At 41.7% G+C, this 23,574-nt stretch overlaps 1 protein-coding gene across 1 annotated transcript in view; it reads right to left on the reverse strand.

The window, feature by feature from the left end:
* Nucleotides 1-23,574, reverse strand: part of LOC132381213 (E3 ubiquitin-protein ligase TRIM69-like) — a 60,386-nt gene that overhangs the window by 19,572 nt on the left and 17,240 nt on the right. The window contains exon 2 of the mRNA XM_059950537.1: nt 19,688-19,714. Within this exon, the coding sequence (XP_059806520.1) occupies nt 19,688 (1 nt within the window). The 5' untranslated portion in view covers nt 19,689-19,714. The remainder of the gene's footprint in view (nt 1-19,687; nt 19,715-23,574) is intronic.

The following is a 23,574-nucleotide window of genomic DNA, read 5'->3' on the forward strand; positions in this document are numbered from 1 at the left end:
ATAAGCCAACTAGAGGAGAGGCAGTACTTGATCTGGCACAAGTCCACAATCCCTTATCCAAAAAGTTCCGAAAACCAGAGTTTTTTTGCCAACAGCTGACGTCACTCAGGTGTGAGGTGGCAGCACTAGCAGAGGCCACCAGATGTCAGTTGTGGCTCAGTGCTCGTACTGGTTACACGTGCATTTACTTGTTCGCTGATATTTTGTGTTCACTGTTGACATCGTGTTTAATTTCACTGTGAAAATATCAAAAAAAGCTGCAGATACCCCTATGGGTAACAATGAGAAAAAGAGAAGGAAGCATCTATCATTACCAATAACTCAGAAAGTGGAGTTACTGCAAAAAGCTTGATCGTGGTGTGTCTGTGAGGCATCTTACTGAAGAATATGGTGTTGTAACAACCACTGTATATGATTTAAAGAAACAGAAAGACAAGTTACTGAAATCTTATAGTGACAGTGATGTTCTACATTTATTCCAATAAGTCATTTACCATGTGTTTGATTCGGTTTATTTGAAGCTGTATAATTTTATGTTTTTGTTGGAAGTAATTTTTTTTCGTCATTATTCCCTAAACAATGCAGTATAACAACTAGCTTACACAGCATTTACATTGTATTAGGTATTATAAATAATCTAGAGATGATTTAAAGAATACGGGAGGATGTCCGTAGGTTGGGAGCTCTGCCGGGACCTGAAGTCCACCCGCATTGAGACAGGTTAAATAAGGGATGTGTTTTTTGGTATCCGCCGGGGGGGGGGGGGGGGGGGTGTCCCAGAACCAATAAGGACGGATTTTGAAATCCAAAAAATTCTGAATTCCTAAACCCAAGGATTTCAGATAAGGGATCATGGACTTGTATTGGAAAATGAACCTGGTCAGCTGTCAGATCTCTTAGTGGGAGAGCATTTTGGAGGCAGCGATCACAACCCTGTCTCCTTTACCAAAGCACTGGAGAGGGACAGGAGCAATTTGGGAAAACATTTAATTGGGATGGGGGAAATATGCTCTTAGGCATGAACTTGGGAACATAAATTGGGAGCAGATGTTCTCAGGGAAATGCACAGCAGAAATGTAGCAAATGTTCAGGGAATATTTGCATGGAGTCTGCATAAATATGTTTCACTGAGGCAGGGAAAGGTCGGTAGGCTAAAAGAACCAAGGTGTATAAAGGATGTAGAAAATCTAGTTAAGAAGAAAAGCTTATGAAAGGTTCAAGAAATTAGATAATGTTAGAGCTCTAGAAAATTACAAGGGTGCCAGGAAGGAGCTCCAGAATGAAATTAAGAGAGCTACAAGGCGCCATGAGAAGGCCTTGGTGAGTAGGATTATGGAAAACCCCAAGGCATTCTATAAGTATGTGAAGAGCAAGAGGATAAGCCGTGCCAGAATAGGACCAACCAGGTGCAATAGAGGAAAGGTGCATGGAGCCAAAGGAGATAGCAGAGGTACTTAATGAATACTTCAGTATTCACCAGTGTCGGAATGACTTATAGTGGACTGAAGCACTTGAGTGTTTAGACATTAAGAGGACGTGCTGGAGCTTCTAAAAGGTAACTACGCTAGGTAAGTCACTGCGACCAGACGAGATATATACCAGGCTACTGTGGAAAGTAAGGGAGGAGATTGCTGAGCCTCTGGCGATGACCTTTGCATCATCAATGGGGACAGAAGTACCAGAGGATTGGAAGGTTGCAAACATTGTTCCCTTGTTCAAGAAAGGGAGTAGAAATAACCCAGGAAATTATAGACCAATGACTCTTACTTCAGTGGTGGGCAAGTTGTTGGAGAAGATCCTGAGAGTCAGGATTTATGAAGATTTGGAGAGGCATAATATGATTAGGGATAGTCAGCACGACTTTGTCAAGATCAGGTCGTGCTTACGAACCTGATTGAATTGAGGATGTAACACATTGATGAACAGATCAGAGTATATGGATTTCAGTAAAGCATTTGATAAGGTTCCCTATGTGAGGCTCATTCAGAAAGTAATGTGGCATGAGATCCAAGGAGACCTTACTTTGTGGATTCAGAATTGGCTTGACAACAGAAGGCAAAGAGTGGTTGTGAATGGTTCGTATTCTGCATGGAGGTCGGTGACCAGTGGTGTTCCACAAGGATCTGTTTTGGGACCCCTCCTCTTTGTGACTTTTATAAATCACCTGGATGAAGAAGTAGAAGGGTGGATTAGTTAAGTTTGCTGATGACACAAAAGTTGGGAGTGTTGTGGATATTCTGGAGGGTTGTCAGAGATTACAGTGAGACAGATAGGATGCAAAACTGGGCTGAGAAGTGGCAGATGGAGTTCAACCCAAGTAAGTGTAAAGTGGTTCATTTCAGTGGGTCAAATGTAATGGTTAGAGTCTTGGCAGTGTGAAGGATCAACGAGATCTTGGGATCCATGTCCACAGGACACTCAAAGCTGCTGTGCAGGTTGGCAATGTTGTTAAGAAGGCGTATGGTGTGTTGGCCTTCATCAACCATTGGATTGAGTTCAAGAGCCATGAGGTAATGTCACAGCTATATAAGATCTTAGTTAGACCGCACTTGGAGTACTGTGTTTAGGTCTGGTCACCTCACTACAGGAAGGATGTGTACAGAGAGAGTGCAGAGGAGATTTACAAGAATGTTGCCTGGATTGGAGAGTTTGTCTTATGAGAATAGGTTGAGTGAACTTGGCCTTTTCTCCTTGGAGCGATGAAGGATGAGAGGTGACCTGATAGAGGTGTATACGATGATGAGAGACATTGATCGTGTGGATAGCCAGAGGCTTTTTCTCAAGGGTGAAATGGCTAACACAAGGGGGTGTAGTTTTAAGGTGCTTGGAAATAGATGCCGAAGGGATGTCAAGGGTAAATTTTTCGCACAGAGAGTGGTGGGTGCATGGAATGCATTGCCGACAGTGGTGATGGAAGTGTATACAATAGGCTCTCTTAAGAGACTCTTAGATAGGTACATAGAGCTTATAAAAATAGAGAATGTGATAGGGAAATTCTTGGCAGTTTCTAGAGTAGATTACATGGTCAGCACAACATTATGGGCTGAAGGGCCTGTAATGTGCTATATATAGGTTTCTATGTTTACATATATATAAAATATCTGAGACTTTTGCACAGGACTGTATTTGTGATAAATAATTCTGATTCTGAATCATTAAATAGGAAAGAGAGTAGATTTACAAGTTTAGTGGTCAGTGCCTGAGTTATAGGGAGAGGCTGGCCTCGCTAGAGCTTTATTTCTTAGAGCGTAGGATAGTGAGATTGACTTAGTTGAGGTTTCTAAAATCTTGAGGGGAATAGATAAACTGAACATGCATTGTCTTTTCCCAGGAAAAGGCAAGCCAAAAGTTAGAAGACACAATTTTCAGGTGAAAGGTAAAAGATTTAAAAGGGACTTGAGTGAAATCTTCTTCATGCAGAGAGGTTGTGCATACAATAGGTGGCCACTTTATTAGATACCTCCTCTACCCTAATAAAGTGGCCACTGAGTGCATGTTTAGGGTCTTCTGCTGCTGTAGCCCATCTAGATCAAGATTCAATATGTTGTGTGTTCAGAAATGTGCTTCTACAGATCACTGTTGTAATGTGTGCTTAGAGTTACTGTTGCCTTCCTGTCAGATTGAATCAGTCTGGCTTATTCTCCTTGTAGTCTCTCATTAACAAGGCTTTTTCACCCACAGAAATGCCACTCACGGCATGTTTTTCGCTCTGTTTTCTGTAAAGTCTAGAGGCTGTTCTGAGTTAATTCTGAGTTAAGAGATCAGCAGTTTCTGAGATATTGAAACCATTCCATCTGGTACCAACAATCATTCCACGCTCAAAGTCATTGAGACCACATTTCTTCCTCATTCTTATGTTTGGTCTGAACAATTTTTGAATCTCTTGATAAGTGTATATGGAATGAACTTCCAGAGAAACCAAATGAGATAACTGTAATATCAATATTAAAAATATATTTTGATTGGCACATGGATTGGAGAGGCTTCAAGGAACATGGGCCAAACACAGGCAAATTAGCTTGGTGGACACTGTGGTCAGCAAGGGCAAGTTGGGTTGAAGGGCCAATTTCATTGTTTTATTCCCTTGGGACTCCATGACTTAAATTGGCATGGTGAAACATGATCTTACCAGCATTTCCTGTCCAGTAACTTAACCCCAAAACAGACAAAATTGTTGTTTAAATGAATTTTAAAGAACTAAATATACTGCCTGCCATCGCTGATAGCAAAAGAACATCAAGCAGATTGTGCAATCCGTTCCTCTTGCATCTGGTGTTCTGTTTGCTCCCTGCTACAACCCCCCAGAACCAGAATCAGGTTTAGTATCACTGGAACATATTGTGAAATTTTTTGCTCTGCAGCAGCAGTACATTGTAATACATACTAATAAAAGCCAATAAATTACAGTAAGTACATACATAGTCAAATAAGTACTGCAAAAACAGGGAGTAAGTGCTGAGGAAGTGTTCATGGGTTCACTGTCCATTCAGAAATCTGATGCAGGGTGGAGGACGGGTTAAGAAGCAATTCCTGAAATGTTGAGCATGTCTTCAGGCTCCTGTAACAACTCCTTGCCAGTCGCAGTGAGAAGAGGGCATGTCCTGGTGATAAGGGTTCTTAAAGATGGATGCTGCATTTTTGAGGCATTGCCTTTTGAAGGTGTCCTTGATTCTGGGGAGGATAGTGCCCATGATGGAGCTGAACCCCTTCAAACAATGTTCAAGTGTGGTGCCCAAAACTTAGCGCAGATGGTTAAGGTGAAACAGGGCCTGTGAACTGGTTTCTGACTTCTATCACCTCACAACATTGTCTTAATTGCATAACATTGAAGGAAATTCAGTCCCACCTAATTCTTCAAATTTCTCTTTAAGTTCTGAAAACAATTGTGAACAATTTAGTCATTACATTATAAAATTATTTCCCAGTCTCTATTACACATGGACACATAGTCTGTATTACACATAAAAGCACGGTGGTGCAGCATTTTGCATAGTGCTGTAACGGTGCCAGTGACCTGTGTTTAACTCCTTCACTGTTTGCACATTTTCCCCATGACCACTGAATTTCCTCCCACATTCCACAGATGTACAGATAAGCAGGTTAATTGGTCACATGGGTGTAATTGGGTAGAACAAGCTCATTGGCTGGAAAGGCCTGTTACTGTGTGTATCTGGATTGGCAGATCAATATTCTTCAATTCAATTGTTTTAAACGTGACACAGCTGGAGGGATTACATGGGATGGCTGGCGTTACTAGTCAGGGAAAATGTCATGGCAGTGCTCAGTCAGGACAGACTAGAGAACTTGTCTAGTGAGGTTTTATGGAACTGAGGAATTAGAAAGGTACGACCACGTTAATTGGGCTATATTATAGGCTACCCAACAGTCCATGAGATTTAGAGGGCCAGAGCTGTTGAGAGCTCGTATACTGTGAAAGAAACACAGGATTATAACCATATAAAAATTACAGCACGGAAACAGGCCATCTCGGCCCTCCTAGTCCGTGCCGAACGCTTACTCTCACCTCGTCCTACTGGCCCGCACCCAGCACATAACCCTATCCAATTTTACTTTAAATGACAATACCGAACCTGCCTTTACCACTTCTACTGGAAGCTCGTTCCACACAGCTACCACTCTTTCGAGTAACGAAATTACCCCTCGTGTTACCCCTAAACTTTTCCCCCAACTCTCAACTCATGTCCTCTTGTTTGAATCTCCCCTACTCTCAATGGAAAAAGCCTATCCATGTCAACTCTATCTATCCCCCTCACAATTTTAAATACCTCTATCAAGTCCCCCCTCAACCTTCTACGCTCCAAAGAATAAAGACCTAACTTGTTCAACCTTTCTCTGTACTTAGGTGCTGAAACCTAGGTAACATTCTAGTAAATCTCTCTCTAGTACTCTCTTCATTTTGTTGACATCTTTCCTATAATTCGGTGACCAGAACTGTACACAATACTCCAAATTCGGCCTTACCAATGCCTTGTACAATTTTAACATTACATCCCAACTCCTATACTCAATGCTCTGATTTATAAAGGCCAGCATACCAAAAGCTTTCTTCACCACCCTATCCACATGAGATTCCACCTTCAGGGAACTATGCACCATTACTCCAATATCACTCTTTTCTACTGCATTCTTCAATGCCCTACCATTTACTATTTGGATTATTCCTACCAAAATGTACCAGGATTACTACAGCAGGTGATTTTAATTTTCCACATATTGACTAGGACTCCCATACTGTAAAAGGACTAGATGGGCTGGAATTCGTAAAATATATTCAGGAAAGTTTCTTTAATCAGTATATAGAAGTCCCAATGACAGAGTGGGCAGGAAATAAGATAGGACAGGTGACAGAAGTTTGTGTAGGGGAACACTTTGCACCTAGTGAACATAATGCCATTACTTTCAAAGTAAATATGGACAAAGGTACAATTTTGATAGTATCAGAAAGGATCTGGCAAGTACGGATTGACTGGGCCAGGCAGGTAGGCACAAGTAGGTACTTACGGAGTAAAAGAAATACACATGAACACCTAAGAAATCAGCAGCTTAACGAAGGCATGAGGTTGCCCTAGAAGACAAGGTGAATGAGAATCCTAAGGCATTCCACAGATATGTTAAGAGTAAAAGATTGCAAGAGGCAAAATTGGTTCTCTGAAGATCAGAATGGTAATACATGCCTGGAGCAAAAGAAATGGAGAAATCTTAAAATGAACTTTTTGCATCTTTATTTACCAAGGAGACACAGAGTCTACAGAAGTGAGGTAAAGCAACTGTGAGATCATGGACCCTGTACAGATTAGTGGAAGAAGTGTTTGCTGTTGAGGCAAATTACGGTGGATAAATCCCTAGGGCCTGACAAGGTGTTCTGTCAGATCCTGAAGGAGGCAAATGCAGAAACTGCAGGGGCCCTGGCAGAGATATTTAAATCATCCTCAGAGACAGGTGAAGAAAGGCTCTAAAATAAACCAGAAAATTATAGGCCTGTGAGCCTGACATCAGTAGTGGGAAAGTTACTGTAAGGTATTCTAAGGGACTGGATATACTGTTTGAGATTTTGAATAGATCTGGACTGAGAAGAGATAGTCAGCATAGCATTATGCATGGTAGCTGCTGTCTAATCAATCTTATAAAGTCTTTTCAGGAAGTTATTAGGAAAGTTGATGAAAGCAAGGTGGTGTATGTTGTCTACATGGACTTTAGTAAGGCATTTGATAAGGTCCCACAGGGAGTGCCACACAGATAAGTGCTGGGTCTATTGTTTGTCATCATATCAATGATCTGGATGTTAATGTGGTTAACTGGATCAGAAATTTTGCAGACGACACCAAGATTTGGAGTGTAGTGGACAGTGAGGACAGCTATCAGAGCTTGAAGTAGGATCTGGACCATTTGGAAAAATGGACTGAAAAATGGGAGATGGAATTTAAAGTGGACGAATGCCAGGTGTTGCACTTCTGTAGCACCAACTAGGGGTAAGTCTTACTATCAGCTTGAATCAGTCTGGCCATTCTCCTTTGACATCTCTCATTAACCAAGCACTTTAACCCACAGAACTACTGATCACTGAATGTATTTTTGTTTCTCACACCATTCTCTATAAACTCAGTACTGCTGTTCATGAAAATCTGAGGAAATCAGCAGTTTCTGAGATACTCAAACCACTCCATCTGGCACCAATGATCAAAGTCACTTAGATCATATCTCTTCCCCATTTTGATGTTTCATCTGAGCAGCATCTATGAGCAAACGTGACCTCTTCAACCATGTACACACACACAAACATAGTAATCTTACCTGATAGTTGGACATTGCATTCAACTAAGGAGACAAGCACAGCAGAACATTTAGCAATGCAGTTACTAAGCCAGGTCAAAATTGCAAGTTGCATTTTAGCCCATTATGACACAGGAGCAGAATTAGACCATTTGGTTTACTGAGTCTGCTCGGCAGTTACGTCATGGCTAATTTATTAGTTCTCTCAACCCCATTCTCCTTCCTTATTACTGTTACCTTTGATCTCCTTACTAATCAAGAACCTATCAACCTCTGCTTTAAATATACGCCAAAGAAGGTGGAGCTTAGGAGAGTTAATGGTGCCTAACCTCAACTCCTTTGCTCGCTTCTATTTCCATCTTTAATATCTGTAATTTTCTCTTTCAAGCTTCTTTTGAAGACCCTGACCTGGAGTTACATGCTGACTTCAGTTCTTTGTGGGAATGGGACTCGCTCTCAGGGTTCCATAACTGGCCATTGTTCGGCATGACAAGGGCTTGGCCTAAGAGTCCAGCTCGAATTCGGAAGCCTAGGATCTCGGGGTCCTGGAGATGGGCAGATTGAGGGTCGGTGTCAAGACAGGAGACCCGTGTGTCATCAGGGGTGTTGGGATTTCTGCTGTGTGCGTGGAGACCTGGGATCTTTGCAATCTTCAGGCAGAGAGCTCAAAAAAAGCGACATAACAGACTTCTAACATCATAAACCAGTGAGTTGTTCGTTATGTCTCCCCGCTTGCTGGGAAAATGGAAACAACTCTTTCTCCCTCAATAGGCAGAGAGAGAATCTGCGTTATGTCAAACAATGGGTGGAACACCATGTGTTTGGGGTAACTGCAAGTCTGGGTCTTTGCTATTGCTTTGCTCACGCTTGAGTGCTTGGTGGCAGTGCTGATACTTGATTTTTTTTGCTGGTGGGGGAGGGGGATTGTTGCTTGCTGCCACTTATGAGCAGGTGTGGGGTACTTTGGGGTTCTAAAATTTAACTGTCATTCATTCTTTGGGGCACTCCTCAGTTTTCATGGATAGCTGCAAAGAAAAAGCAGTTCAGAATGTGTATTGTATACATTTCTCTGACATTAAATTGTACCTTTGAACCTTTGACAGCCATCAGTGGGAATGAATTCCACAGATTCAACACCCTTGGGAAGTTAAACAGAGCAGGACTTGCAAGGTACGTAATTAGGCCCTAGGGAGTAGTGTGGAACCCAGCGGCCAAGAGGTATAAGTACATAGTTCTAACAAGTGGCAACAGAGACGGGGTGGTGTTGAAGTTGTTTGACATGGAAACAAGACTTTTCAGCACAGTACAGGCCCTTTAGCCCACAATCTTGTGCTGACCTTTTAACCTACTCTAAGATCAATCTAACTCTTCCCTCCTACATACGTAGCCTGCCATTTTTAGCCCTTCACTTGTTAGTATAGGAAACAGCTTTTCTCCCTAACTGTGAGACTATTGAGCTCCTACCCACCACCCAGGTCTCATCACTTATGATGTGCCAGTAGTGAATACTGTATACTTTTTAAATAGTGTCATAAATGCACCTTATAAATGTCAATCTTCTGGAATATATTTTATTATTAATTTATTTGTGGTAATATTATTAGGTGTTATATGTACAGCATTGTGCATCTTGAACTGGAGTATTGATGTTTTGTTTGGCTGTATACATGTGTACAGTTCAAGGACAATAAACTTGACCTTGATTTTTATATCATCTGTGTGCTTATCTAAGAGTTTCTTAAGCATCCCTAATATATCTGACTCTATCACCACCCCCAGAAGGGCATTCGATGCACCCACCAATTTGTGTAAAGAACTTCCCTCTGATTTTCCCCCCATACCCTCCTCCAATTAACATAAAATTATGCTCCCTTTTGTTAGCCATTTCTACTCTGGTTATCTACTTCATCTATGTCTCTTATCTTCTTATACACTTCTATCAAGTCAGCTCTCATCCTCCTTTACTCAAAAGAAAAAAGAATCCTCTTTTCCATGATCATGTAAACACTAGCCTCCTCTCATTCTGCTGGCTCTTTTCTCTGTTCATGCCACACCCATGGACCTTCTTCAGCCAACCTTTCATGCAACAATAATTGATTCTCATGTAATGCTGTCCGATATCTCTGTTCATAAGCTCTGGAATATCTGGACAGTGAAGATATACATCAGGATTCTCTTGATTGACTACAACTCAAGATTAAACATTACCACCCCCTCAAAACTAATAAACCAAGAACCAGGCCTCAATACCTACTTGTGCAACTGGATCCTTGATTTCCTTAATTAGACTCCAGTCACCAACTCCTTCACAATCCCCAACAGCATCACCACAGGTGCACCTAAAGTCTGTGTGCTTAGCTCCACTGCTCCACTTGCTTTATACTTATGACAGCAAGGTTAAGTACAGCTCCAATGCCATATTTACATCTGCTGACAACACCACTGTTATTAGCTGAATCAAAGGTGGTGATGAATCAGCATATAGGAAGGAGATTGAAAATCTAGTTGAACGATGCCACAACAACAGCCTCTCACTCAACATCAGCATAAACCAAAGAAACGATTATTGACTACAGGAGGAAAAAGTCATACACTTATGAACCAGTCCTCATCAGGGTATTGGTGGTGGAAAGGATCAGTAAAACATAATTAGAAACAGGTTTACTATCACTGGCATAAGTTGTTAAATCTGTTCTTTTTGCAACAGCAGTATATTGCAATACATAACAACAAAACTATAGATTACAATAAGAAATATATATATATATAAAATTAAGTAGTGTAAAAAAGTGGAAGAATAATAAGGTAGTGTTCATGGGAAGAGCAAGATGTACAAACAAGCTGGATGAACTTAGCAGGTTGGGCAGCATCTGTTGAAAGAAGCAGTCAACGTTCCGGGTTGAGACCCTTCATCAGGACGTCATGGGAAGAGGCTGTTCCTGAAATGCTCAGTTTGCCCTCTGGCTCATGTACCACTTCCTTGAAGGCAGCAATGAGAATAGGGCATGTCTTGGGTGATGTGGATTCTTAATGATTAATGCCGCCATTTTGAGGCATCTTCTTTTGAAGATGTTCTGGTGCCAGGGAGACTAGTACCCACAACGCATCTGGCTGAGATCTTACCCTCAACTTCCCATTGCTGAAGTCCACAATCAATTTTTGTCTTACCTACACTGAGTGTAAGGACGTTACTGCAGCACCACTCAACCAGCTGATCTAATTTGCTCCTGTATGACTCCTCATCACTATCTGAAATTCTACCAGCAATAATTGTATCATTGGCAAATATTTAGATGGTGTTTTAGCTGTGCCTAACCACACAATTGTGGGTGTAGAGAGAGTAGAGCAGTGGGCTATGCATGCATCCTTGAGCTGCGCCAGGGCTGATTGTCAGTGAAGAGGAGATGCTATTTCTGCTCTGCAATGACTGTGGTCTCCCAATGAGGAAGTCAAGGATCCAGATATAGAGAGACTACAAAGGCCCAGGCTTTGGAGCTTGTAGATTAGAATTACTGAGGGCAAGATTGTAGTCCATGAACAGTAACCTCACATAGGTATTACTATTGTCCAGGTGGTCCAATGCTGATTGGAGAGCCAGTGAGATTGCATCAGCTGTAGACCATTGTGGGGATAGGCAAATTGCAACAGGTCAAAGTTCTTGCATGGGCAGGAGTTGATACTTTCCAGGACAAATCTCACAAAGCACTTCATCACAGAAGATGCGAGTGCCACAGTGATAAGTCATTGAGGCAGCTCACCTTGCTCTTCTTGAGTACTGTTACGATGATCACCCTTTTGAAGCAGGTGGGAACTCCAGCTGCAGCAGTGAGAGATTGAAGATGTCATTGAACAGTTCCGCCAGTTGGTTGGCGAAGGTTTTCAGAATCCTACCAGGTTTACTACCTGACATAGGTTCAACTTCTTGTAAGATGTTCTAATATTGGCCTCCTAGACAGAGAACTCAGGGTCACCAGATGCTGCAGGAATTCACATAGGTGTAATTTTATTCTCCTTTTCAAAACATCCATAAAAGACATTGAGCTCAGTTGTGAGTGAAGTGTCACAGCTGTGCATGTTAGGTTTCACTTTGTAGGAAATAATGGTGCAAACCCTGCCAGAGCTGATGTTCATCTGGTTCTGTCACCTCAAATGGAATTTTTTTTTTGCCCTTAAAGTTGCCTTCCATAGGTTGTACCAGTATTTCTTGTATAGCTCTGGATTACTGGTCTTGAAGGCCACGGACTACGAGTCTCCTGGTTCATCCACAGCTTTTGTGTGGGTATATCCAGTATTTTCTCAGAGCACACACTCACTCACATAGGTCTTGATGAAGTTGATGAATTAGTTAAATTAAATAAGAGTGCATAAATAGGATCCCACCATCAAGCACATCTTCCTCCCCCCCCACCCAATTTCTGCAGGGAATGCTCCCTACACAACTCCCTTGGCAATTTGTCCCTCCCCACTAATCTCCCTCCTGGCACTTATCCTTGCAAGCAGAACAATGCTACACCTGCCCCCACACCTCCTCCCTCATTACCATTTAGGGCCCTACTCAGTCCTTCTAGGTGAGGCAACATTTCACCAGTGAGTCTGTTGGGGTCATATACTGCTCCTGGTGCTTCCAGTGTACATCAGTGAGACAAGACATAGATTGGGAGATCATTTTGCCAAGCACCAGAAGTGGGATTTTCCAGTGGCCACCCATTTTAATTCCACTTTCCATTCCCATTCTGATCTGTTAAACCATGGACTCCTCTACTGTCACGATGAGGTCACACTCAGGTTGGAGGAACATCTTATATTCCGCCTCCAACCTGATGGCTTGAACATCAATTTCTTGAACTTCCGGTAATGCACCCCACCCTCTCCTTCACCATTCCCCATCCCCTTTTCCCTCTCTCACTTTTCTCCTTCGCTGCCCATCACCTCCCTCTGGTGCTCCTCCCGCTTTTCTTTCTTCCAAGCCCTTCTAACCCCACTTAACAGACTCCTCCTTCTCCAGTCCTGTATCTCTTTCATCAACTTTCCAGTTCTTTACTTCATCCTTCCCTCTCCAGGTTTCACCTATCACCTTGTGTTTCTCTCTCCCCCTCCTCCACCTTTTAAATCTACTCCTCATCTTTTATCCAGTCCTGTCGAAGTGTCTCAGCCCAAATCATCAACTGGACTTTTTTCCATTGATGCTGCCTGGCCTGCTGAGTTCCTCCAGCATTTTGTATGCATTGCTTGGATTCCTAGCATTTGCAGATTCTCTCTTGTTAGTGAGGTAGAGTTCATGTGTTCAATGTCCATTCAGAAATTGGATTGCAAAAGGGAAGAAGCCATTCCTGAATAATTGAGTTTGTGCCTTTATGCTTCTGTACCTCCTTCCTGATGGTAGCAATGAGAACAAGGTATGATCTGGGTGATGTCGCCTTTTTGAGGCATCATTCCTTGAAGATGTCCTGGACACTACGGAGGCCAGTGCTCATGATGAAGCTAAGTTTACAACTCACTGCAGCTTTCTTTGATTCTGTGCAGTAGCGCCCTGCACCTCCATACCAGTGAAGCAGCCTGTTAGAATGCTCTTTATGGTATATCTGTAAAACATTGAGAGTGTCTTTGGTGACATACCAAATTTCTTCAAACGCCTAATGATATATAGCCACTGTCATGCCTTCTTTGTAGCTGCATTGAGGAATTTGAAATTTCTCACTCTTTCCACTTCTGATACCTCTATGAAGACTAGCGTGTGTTCTCTCATCTTACCTTTCCTGAAGTCCACAATCAGTTCTTTGGTCTTACTGATGTTGAGTGCAAGGTTGTTGCTATGACACCACTCAACTAGCTGGTATAATTCACTCCTGTACACTGTCTCATCACTGTCTGAAATTCTGCCAACACTGGTTGTATCATCAGCAAATTTATAAATGGCATTTGAGCTGTGCCTAGCCATACAGTCCTGGGTGTAGAGAGAGTAGAGCAGTTTCCTGCCATCACAAGCAAAGAAGTTGTGTACCCAGCAATGATGTATCAAGGTAGGATGCTTTGTATGGTGATGTCATCTGAGTTGTTGTTTGTTTGCAGCATTTGTAGTCTACTGTATTAGATCTGCAGCATGAGAACCACCTGTGAGATGCATGGCGTATGGTTTGGAACCCATTCTTGTTTAGTGTGGTGTAGACCTGCCACAGAGTTCAGGTGTGTCCCACAGGCAACTCAACTGAGAGGCCAGATGCATTTTTTTTGAAACCCTTTTGAAATGCACCATTTAATTTCCACAGAATTTTCCATTGTAAAGACTTTGGCAATGTCAGCTTCAATGGGCTTAGAAATATTAATTCAAGTTCAAGTTTGTGTCATTCAACCATAAACAAGAATACAGTCAAACGAAACAGCACTGCTCCATGGCCAAGGTGCAAAACACAACAGCAACAACATACAGCACATGGCAATATAGTTATGATAGCAGAAAAACAGGCAGTAACAAAAAAATAATATAGCCTGCTGTTGCCTTTGTCTAGCTTGTCTTCCACTGAGCGAACACTGGAGAGCATCATTGACAAGAGGGGCCAGCCCCCAAACCATTATGGATTACAGCATGTTCAGAGGCTTCTGCTTTCTCCACACCACATCTGGCATCTCCTCTTCTGGGTGGTTGTAACAGATGACACCACATCATAAGGGTCTGGTCTGTACAACAAGCAAAACATATCCCCTGCTGTTGCTTTTGCCAATGAACCAGTGAACCGGACTTGCAGTATTCCACTTTACTAACTTCCAACAGGATCTTGCAATTGCAATTAAAAAATGTCAAGACTATCACTTGCACCACTTTTTTGGACCTTGCACTGCCTCTGCAAAACAACACGCTATTGGGGTAGACCTGCAACATGATGTTTTTGATATCCAACAGTCCCTCACGATATATAAAAAAAAGACATACAGGTTACCCGCAGCTATCTTACTGGGTTGGGTTCTTCTTGTGGGTAGGATGGGTTTTCTTTGATAATTCAGTGGCTTAATAAGTGGTGGAGGCAGATATGATAGGGTCTTTTGAGACTCCTGGATAGGTACATGGTGCTTAGAAAAATTGAGGGCTATGAGTAATTTCTAAGGTAAGGACATGTTCGGCACAGCATTGTGGACCAAAGGCCTGTATTGTGCTGTAGGTTTTCTGTGTTCCTATACTGAATCCTGTTTTCATTGATGAAAGTATATCATTAGAAGTTTTATCTGACTGTTGTATTAATTTTTATGTTTGTTCTTCTTCTTCTTCCTTCTGTCATTGGTAGTCTAAGTGTGTTTCAATGTACATAGTAATTTCTAAAATTTGTCATTTCAGTTCTTATTTTTCTTTGTAAATTTTCCAAATCAATTTTGGGCCAAGTCATTCTGCCAAAAGAATAAATTAACATCAGAATAGCAAAAATGTTTTTTGCCTTTGTTATATTTTTACTATTGAGCTGTTTGGCAGATTTTCTTCAGCCTTGAAGTAAATCTGTCAACAGTTTTTCCCTTTATAGTGCTATGATCTATTTTCTTTGCTTGCTAATATCTCAAATACATATATATCTCATATTCATCCATCAGTTGTATTGTATCCTGCTGCTCTGTTTCATATTCTACTGGCACTTTTCTTTATGTTTAATGTTCTGCACTTATCTAGTTCATGTTTATATACTTTGAAAATAGTTCTATTCTTTGGATTCATTGCTGTAGTGTTACTGATGAAGGAGCAAATAATTTCAAATAATCCATGTATAGAAGTTGCATTAAGGTATAATTCATTTGGTTGTTTCAGATTTGATACCTTTTTTCATCCGATTTAAGTAAATTAGAGGCTAGGTTTGAAGCTAAAAAAAACCCATAGTGGGCTTAGGGAGTCAACCAAGATAACACCTCTGTTACTTTGATAAACCAGTTGTTCTTTTTTAGTATGCCAATGCTTCATCAGATGTTGTAGGAATTTCACAATTTATTTATATATAATAAGTTTCTACTGTCTGTGAGTGTGGGACAGAATCAAATACTTTTTGGCAGTCAATATAACACCATGAAAATTTTCTGCTTTCCTGCCTGGTTTAAATTAGAATTACAGAATCTATTATCAGCTGTTCTTTACATCCTTTCGTACCCTTAGAGCATCCTTTCTGCTGTTCTGTAAATATACTGTGGTCATCTATGTTACAATGTGGAGGGGCAAGGGTCCTGGAGCAGGACCTAAACACGTCTTGTAAGGTTAACTAAATAGAGTTTATTACTATTTACAAGGAGAGCCGTGATGCAAGGATCAAACAGAGAGAAAACAAAGAGAGCAAAGAGGAAGTGGGAATAGGCGTAATGGATGAGGACTCAGGCCCGGGACTAGGCTGGGACTCAGGGTCTGGGGGCTACGACTTGGAGCTCGGGGATCAGAGCCAGGGCTTGTAACACTGACCTCAGATACTTGCTACGTAGAACACCAGAGCCAGGACTTGATACTTGGAACACCAGACACAGAACCTTGGGCACAGGACATTGGGATGGGACTCATACACGGAACACAAACGACAGTCCATTCGAGTAGCGGCAAATGGCCCGCCTGCTGAGCTGGATACAAGATGGCAAACCAACGGACGGTACTATAACTGGGCCCAAGTTTGCTCCAAGCAGTGGGAGCTCTTGACTCACCCTGGCAGGTTCACCTTGCCTGGACCCGCTCTGGCAAGGGAAGGCGGCTTGCTGGCACTTGCTTTGGGAGGAGACTTGGCTCGCTCCAGCAAGAAACTTAGTTGGGTCCTGCTAGATGACTTGGGCTCGCACTGGCTTTGGTGACTTCGGTAATATTCCAAAACGCTCTCACCCTGAACGGCTGAAGCTGGAACTTTATAAACTGCCTGTTCGGTCGAGAGTAAATTTCCTTTAATCACCAAGCCCGAGGGACACGGAAAAACAGGGAATTAAAGGGAAAAAAGGAGTCAACGGTCTGGATCATAACACAAACTAGTTAAGTTTCAAGGGAACCCAATCTGGACCATGACAATCTAAGTGAGTGTGATTAGTTGTGAGATGCATAATGTAACAATTTTATATATGTTGTAAACAAGTAACAGAACAATATTTTGATGTATCCTTTAGGAAAAAGTTGTTTTACCTTCTGTCAAAAATTTGGGCATTTTTTCAGTTTTTTTTAGAAAATTGTTGACATGCATTAATAGGTATAGATGAAGCCAATAATTATGAATATTATCACTTTTCTAGTTGTGGGTATTTTTTTAAAAACAATTCTAGCATATCTATTGTAGCTTCAGGTGTTTGCATGTCATCAATAGTGTGAGTACATTCTTCTTCCTCCTTAATCCAGCTTGCTTCTTGATAGTGTGTCACATTGTTTGACCGGATAGTAGACCAAAAGTTCTCTTTGTTTGTTGGTAATACTGGGCTAAGTTTGGTGACTTGTTGGTGCATCAAATTTAGTTTCATTTTCATTATTTCTGAACTGAAAATTCTGTTTTCTTTTGTCCGGTACATTTCATGTATGTGTTTAGTCTGGCTTTGTACATACCAAGCTTCTATTTTAGTGCAACTATAAATTTGTTAATGTTTTTGTTAGGTTGATACTAACTTACGTTATATTTCCTTAGACTTTCCCTTAACTTTCTTGCTTGAATAATCCATCTTATACTCCATTGGGCAGGCTATTTCTGCTCTTAAATTTTAAATTTGTTTCTTAATCTCTTCTGCCATTTCAATGTTTTCATTTCATTACTTAGTTTTGAGTTTCTATCAACATGTGCCTTGAGTTTGGAGCGATTGCACTGCACTACTGTTAATGCTGTGTACTATGTTACGTGTAGTTCATCAAATGTTTCAAGTTTTCCTAAATATTGTCATAATATAACATTAAGAGTATTAACAACTTTTGCAAATTTTGTTGACATTTTGTTTTGGAATGTAGTCTTTTTGTTGGGCCTGTTAGTGTGATGTTAAATGTTAGGATAACTTTGTCTGCAAGCTCAGCTTCATCATCAGCATTCTGCGGAGGCTCGACATCTGTGTTGTTTCTATTACCATCAGGGTGTGTAGAAAAAATTCTATTTTTATCAGCACCTCAGGGGGTGGCAACTTTATTAGTTTCTTGTATAGCATTGTTGTGTTCTTTAGGTTGGTTTCTTTCTAGCTCTTGTGCTATTTCACGTTTTATTTGATTTAACACATCTCTAGGGATTAGGTTGCTTTTGATAATCACTCTACATTGATCTGCTATTCATTGTGCATTTACTTGCATGAAGGGATATTGTGCTATAAACTGTGGATGAAGTTTGTCCGTATCCTGTCTTGTTAGTCACAAGTTCCATTACTCGATAACATACACACACTTATTGCTAATGACCACTTCATGCATGTCTTTCTTCCCTTAACTGCTTGAGTGGTCTCAGTTGTAAGTGAACCTGAGAAACACCTACAGCAGTCATAACCTGTGGCATTGGTGGGTTACTTTGATTGCTGGCTCCATCTTCAGGTTCTTTGGTGCCTCCCTGCCCATTCCACAGTGCACCACTTGTGGTTCACTGTCACATCTAGCATTAGCTCTGGGCATGTCCTGCCGATGCTGTATTATTCTATTCTGCAGACATCTATTAATTTCCAAAGTGAAAGGGTACAACTTACAAAGTACCACACAATCTGGGTACCAACGTGCCTGGGTTTGTTTCAGTTTTGGTCTACGGGTGGTATTTTATTTCTCACCTGCACAGCATTTCTGCAAAGCTCTCATTAATCCACCACCTGGGGCAGGCCCGATGGGTGGGGCAGAAAACCCCCAAATTAATAAGAATAATAGTATTATTATTTCTTTTTTGTTTTTGCACAGTTTGTTGTCTTTTGCCCAATGGTTGTCTGCCCTGTTGGCATGGTCTTTCAATGATTCTGTTATGGTTATTGGATTTATTAAGCATGCCTGCATGAAAATGAATCTCTGAGTGACAGATACGTAGTTTGATCATAAACATATTTTGAATTTTGAACAAACAAGTTCATTCAACCTCTCATTATAGCACATGCCCTCTACTCCAGGTGTCATCTTGGTAAGCCACTTCTGCAACCTCTCTAAAGCCTCGACATCCTTTCTATAATGAGGTGACCAGATACTCCAGCAGAAGTGTATGGCCTAACTAGAGGTTTATAAAGTTGCAACATAACCTCCTGATTGTTGAACTCACTGCCTTAATGAATAAAGGCTAACATGTCATATACCTTCTTAACTACATTATCAACCTGTGTAACTATGGAACAAGACATAGGAACTCAATTAGGTCATTTGGTTCATTAAGACTGCTGCCATTCCATCATGGCTTATTTATTATCCCTCTCATCCTTCTCCTGCCTTCTTCCCATAACCTTTGACACCATTACTAATTAAAAACTTGCTAACCTCAGCTTTCAATATACCCAATGACTTGGCCTTCACAGCCATCTGTGGCAATGAATTCCACAGATTCACCACCCTTTAGCAAAAGAAATTTTTTCTCATCTTTATCCTAAAGGGATGTCCCTGTAGTCTGAGGCTGTGCCCTCTGGTCCATGACTCACCCATGAAAGGAAGCATCCTCTCCACATTAAGTCTATCAATGTTCAATAGCTTTCAATGAGACATCCTTCCCCACCCCCCAACATTCTTCTACACTCCATGCTAGAGTGCAGGTTCATAACCATCAAATGTTCTTAATACATTAATCCTGTTGTTCCCGTGATCATTCTGATGAACCTCCTCTGGACCCTCTCAAATTCCAGCACATCCTTTCTCAGATAAGGGGCCCAAAACTGTACACTGTAACGCTTTAAACTGCCATATCTCAAGACAAGTAACATAACAGAGGGAAGAACAAATATGAACACAGTACACAGTAACCCTCTGAAAAGAAAAAAATACTATATTTCTGTTGGAGAAGGACGAGTTCTAGAAGAAAAAAATATTAATATATTGAATTTCAAGTACAGTACAAAGTAATAAGTGATTGTGATAAAATCACTGAGGTTGGTCATCAAATTTAAATTATTTAAGCATAAGAATTTTCCTTGTTTTGTTTTAGAAACATAGAAAAATTAGAAAACCTAAAGCACAATACAGGCCCTTTGGCCCACAATGCTGTGCTGAACATGTCCTTACCTAGGAAATTACTAGGGAGTTTTTGAATGTTGATGGTGGGAAAATAGATTTTAAAAAATACATACAAGCCCCACTATTCAATATGATTGAGGTCAACCCAACCCCAAGTCTCACCTTCACTTTGCTTTACTTTTTATTTGGAGATACAGAATGGTAACCCCCCCCCCCCCCCATGCCCATTAACATACTGACTCGTACATCTGTGCACTGTGTGAGGAAGCCCGCGTGGTCACGAGAGAATGTACAAGCTCCTTACAGACAGCAGTGAGAATTGAACACAGGTCGCTGTCGTTGGTGCTGGAACAGTGTTACACTAATCACTATGCCACTGTGACACCTCCTTCTGTGCAAAATCACCGTGAAGCAGCCTAATAGCACATGCCACCAGGCTCAAACACAACTACTTTCCTCCTGCTATCAGCCCAATGAATGTTTCTGTCAAATAAGATGGACTTTTAACTTCCCAATGTACATCACCATGCTCCTGGAATGGTATGGTGGCTTCACTCATCTCAGTTCTGACCTGACTCCAGAGCCTGTGACCTTACTGTTGGAGTCTCTGCAGCTTATGTCCTCGCTATGATTTGTATACCTTTTAATTATCTTCATAATTAGTCCTCTTTTGCACATTGGTTATTTGTTGGTCTTTGCTATGTGTGATTTTATCGTATTTTCCTGTGGATGTCTGCAAGAAGATGAATCTCAGGGTTGTACATGGTGTACATATTCTGATAATAAATTTACTCTGAAATGCACTTTGTCAGTACAATAGCACTTTATTTCATACTCTGCTATAGTTTTACCTCATGAGACCTCAATGAATGGATGATATGTAAGACAAGTTTTTCCACTGTACATCAGTACAAGTGCCAATATTAATCCAATTTACTAACTTTTCAATTCAAGTTTGATATAATCCTCAATTCCTGGATGTTTCAAACATCAATAAAATCTCTTTTTTTAATACTCAAAAGATCCAGCTCTAACAGCACTCTGGAGCAGAGAATTACAGAGTTTCCATCCCTTGCGGGGGTTGGGGGGGGAATATGACACACCTCAGGTTTTTATATTCTCCCTTGTGGGGGGGGGATACTACACCCCTCAGGTTTTAATGTTCTCCCTTGTTGGGAGTTGTGGGTGGGGTGGGAGGGGTAATACTACACCCCTCAGGTTTAAATGTTCTCCCTTGCGGGGGGGGGGAATACTGCACCTCTCAGGTTTTAATGTTCTCCCTTGCGGGGGGGATTGCAGGTGGGGCAGGAGGGGTAATACTACTTGCCTCAGGTTTTAATGTTCTCCCTTGCGGGGGGATTGCAGGTGGGGTGGGAGGGGTAATACTACACCCCTCAGGTTTTAATGTTCTCCTTTGTGGGGGGTTGTAGGTGGGGTGGGAGGGGTAATACTACACCCCTCAGGTTTAAATGTTCTCCTTTGCGGGGGGGGGAATACTGCACCTCTCAGGTTTTAATGTTCTCCCTTGCGGGGGTTGTGGGTGGGGCAGGAGGGGTAATACTACATGCCTCAGGTTTTAATGTTCTCCCTTGCAGGGGGTTGTGGGTGGGGTGGGAGGGGTAATACCACACCCCTCAGGTTTTAATGTTCTCCCTTGCAGGGGTGTGGTTGTGGGGGTGGGAGGGATAATATTTCACCCCTCAGATTTTAATGTTCTCCCTTGAGGGGGTGGGATTGTGGGAGGGTGGGAGGGGGAACACTACACCCCTCAGGTATTAATGTTCACCCTCTCACTTTGCAACTATTTCCGTGTTGAAGATTCCCTCTCTCTGGTGGGAATATATTAACAATTATCCCATTGTCTTTAATTGCAGCGATGTGTACTTCATCCCCGCTCTATTCGCTTTACACCTATGACTGTGTGGCTAAGTACAGTTCCAACACCATATACAAGTTTTCTGATGACGCCACTGTTGAGGGCATTAAGAAAGGTGGTGATGAATCAGCATACAGGCAGAACACTGAAAATTTAGCTGAGTGGTTTCATAACAACACCCTCCTACTCAATGTCAGTAAGACCAATGAACTGATCGTAGCCTTCAGGAGAGGGAAACCAGAGGTCCATGAGCCAGTAATCACTATAAGATCAGAGGTGGAGAGGCTCAATAAGTTTGCATTCCTTTTGTCACTATCTCAGAAGACCTGTCCTGGACCCATCATATAAATATAATTGTGACAAAAACATGACAGCACCTCTACTTCCTCAGGCATCTGCAGAGATTCGGCATGTCTTCAAAAACCTAAACAAACTTCTATAGATGTGTGGTGTAAAGTGAACTGGCTGGCTGCATTATGCCTAGTATGGGGACACCAATACCTTTCAGCGCAAAATCCTACAAAAGGTAGTAGATTCGGCCCAGAGCATCACAGGTAAAACTCTCCTGATCAATGAATACATCAACATGAAACATTGTCATAGGAAAGCAACATCCATCTTCAAAGATCTTCACCACCCAGACTATGCTCTTCTCTTTCTGCTGTCATTGGGTAGAAAGTACAAGATCCTCAGGACTTGCACTACCAGGTTCAAGAACAATTATTACCCCTCAACCATCAGACTCTTGAACAAATGGGGATAACTACACTCACTTAAGACACAAAAATACAACTGCAGATGCTGTGGATCAAAGAATACGAACACAACGCTGGAAGAACTCAGCAGGTGAGGCAGCATCCGTGAGAAAAGAGTAGCCAACATTTCAGGCCGATACCCTTCATCAGGAATGGGGGGGGGGGGGGAGAGGGCCGAAGCCCAGTAATACAGTAATAGAGATAGGGGAGGGTGAGGGGGTAAGCATGAAAGAACTGTAGAGATAAAGAAGCAGAAAGTTGAAAGGGGAGAGAGGCAGAGAGGGACCTGGGATAAGGGAAAGGGGAGGGGCTGGGAATGACCGGAAATTAGAGAATTCAACGTTCATACCGCTAGGCTGGAGGCTACCCAGACGGTAGATGAGGTGTTGCTCCTCCAACTTGAGTTTGGCCTCATCATGGCAGTAGAGGAGGCCATGTACGGACATATTGAGATGGGAATGCCTCTAGGCCCTACCCCCTCCCCTATCTCTATTACTGGGCTTTGGCTCTCTCTTCCCCCCCCCCCATTCCTGATGAAGGGTCTCGGCTCAAAATGTTGGCTACTCTTTTCTCACGGATGCTGCCTGACCTGCTGAGTTCTTCCAGCATTGTGTTCATATTCTACACTCACTTAAGGACTCTTATCTTGCTTATTCCATGCTTATTATTTATTGATAATTATTTATATCTGCATTTGCTGAGTTTGTTGTCCATTGATCCTGCTTACAATTATTGTTCTATAGATTTGCTAAGTACATCTGCTGAAAAAGAATCTCAGGGTCATATGTAGTGACGTGTATATAAACTGATGATACATTTTACTTTGAACTTTCATTGTTCACCCTTGTAATATTATGCTTCAATGAGAACATCTTTCAGTTTTCTAAACTCCAAAGAATACAGGGTTCACATTTTTTGGTTCATTATTGGACAATCTATTCTTCTGAGAAATTAGTCAATGTTTATACCTCCTCAGTTAAACGAGTGGACAAAACTGCAAACAATTTCAACGACAAGGTAATGATGTCAGAAGATGAAGTCCAGGGTTGACACTGGAATGACTGCTA

Source organism: Hypanus sabinus, chromosome 25, assembly GCF_030144855.1.
Source record: "Hypanus sabinus isolate sHypSab1 chromosome 25, sHypSab1.hap1, whole genome shotgun sequence".
NCBI lineage: Eukaryota > Metazoa > Chordata > Chondrichthyes > Myliobatiformes > Dasyatidae > Hypanus > Hypanus sabinus.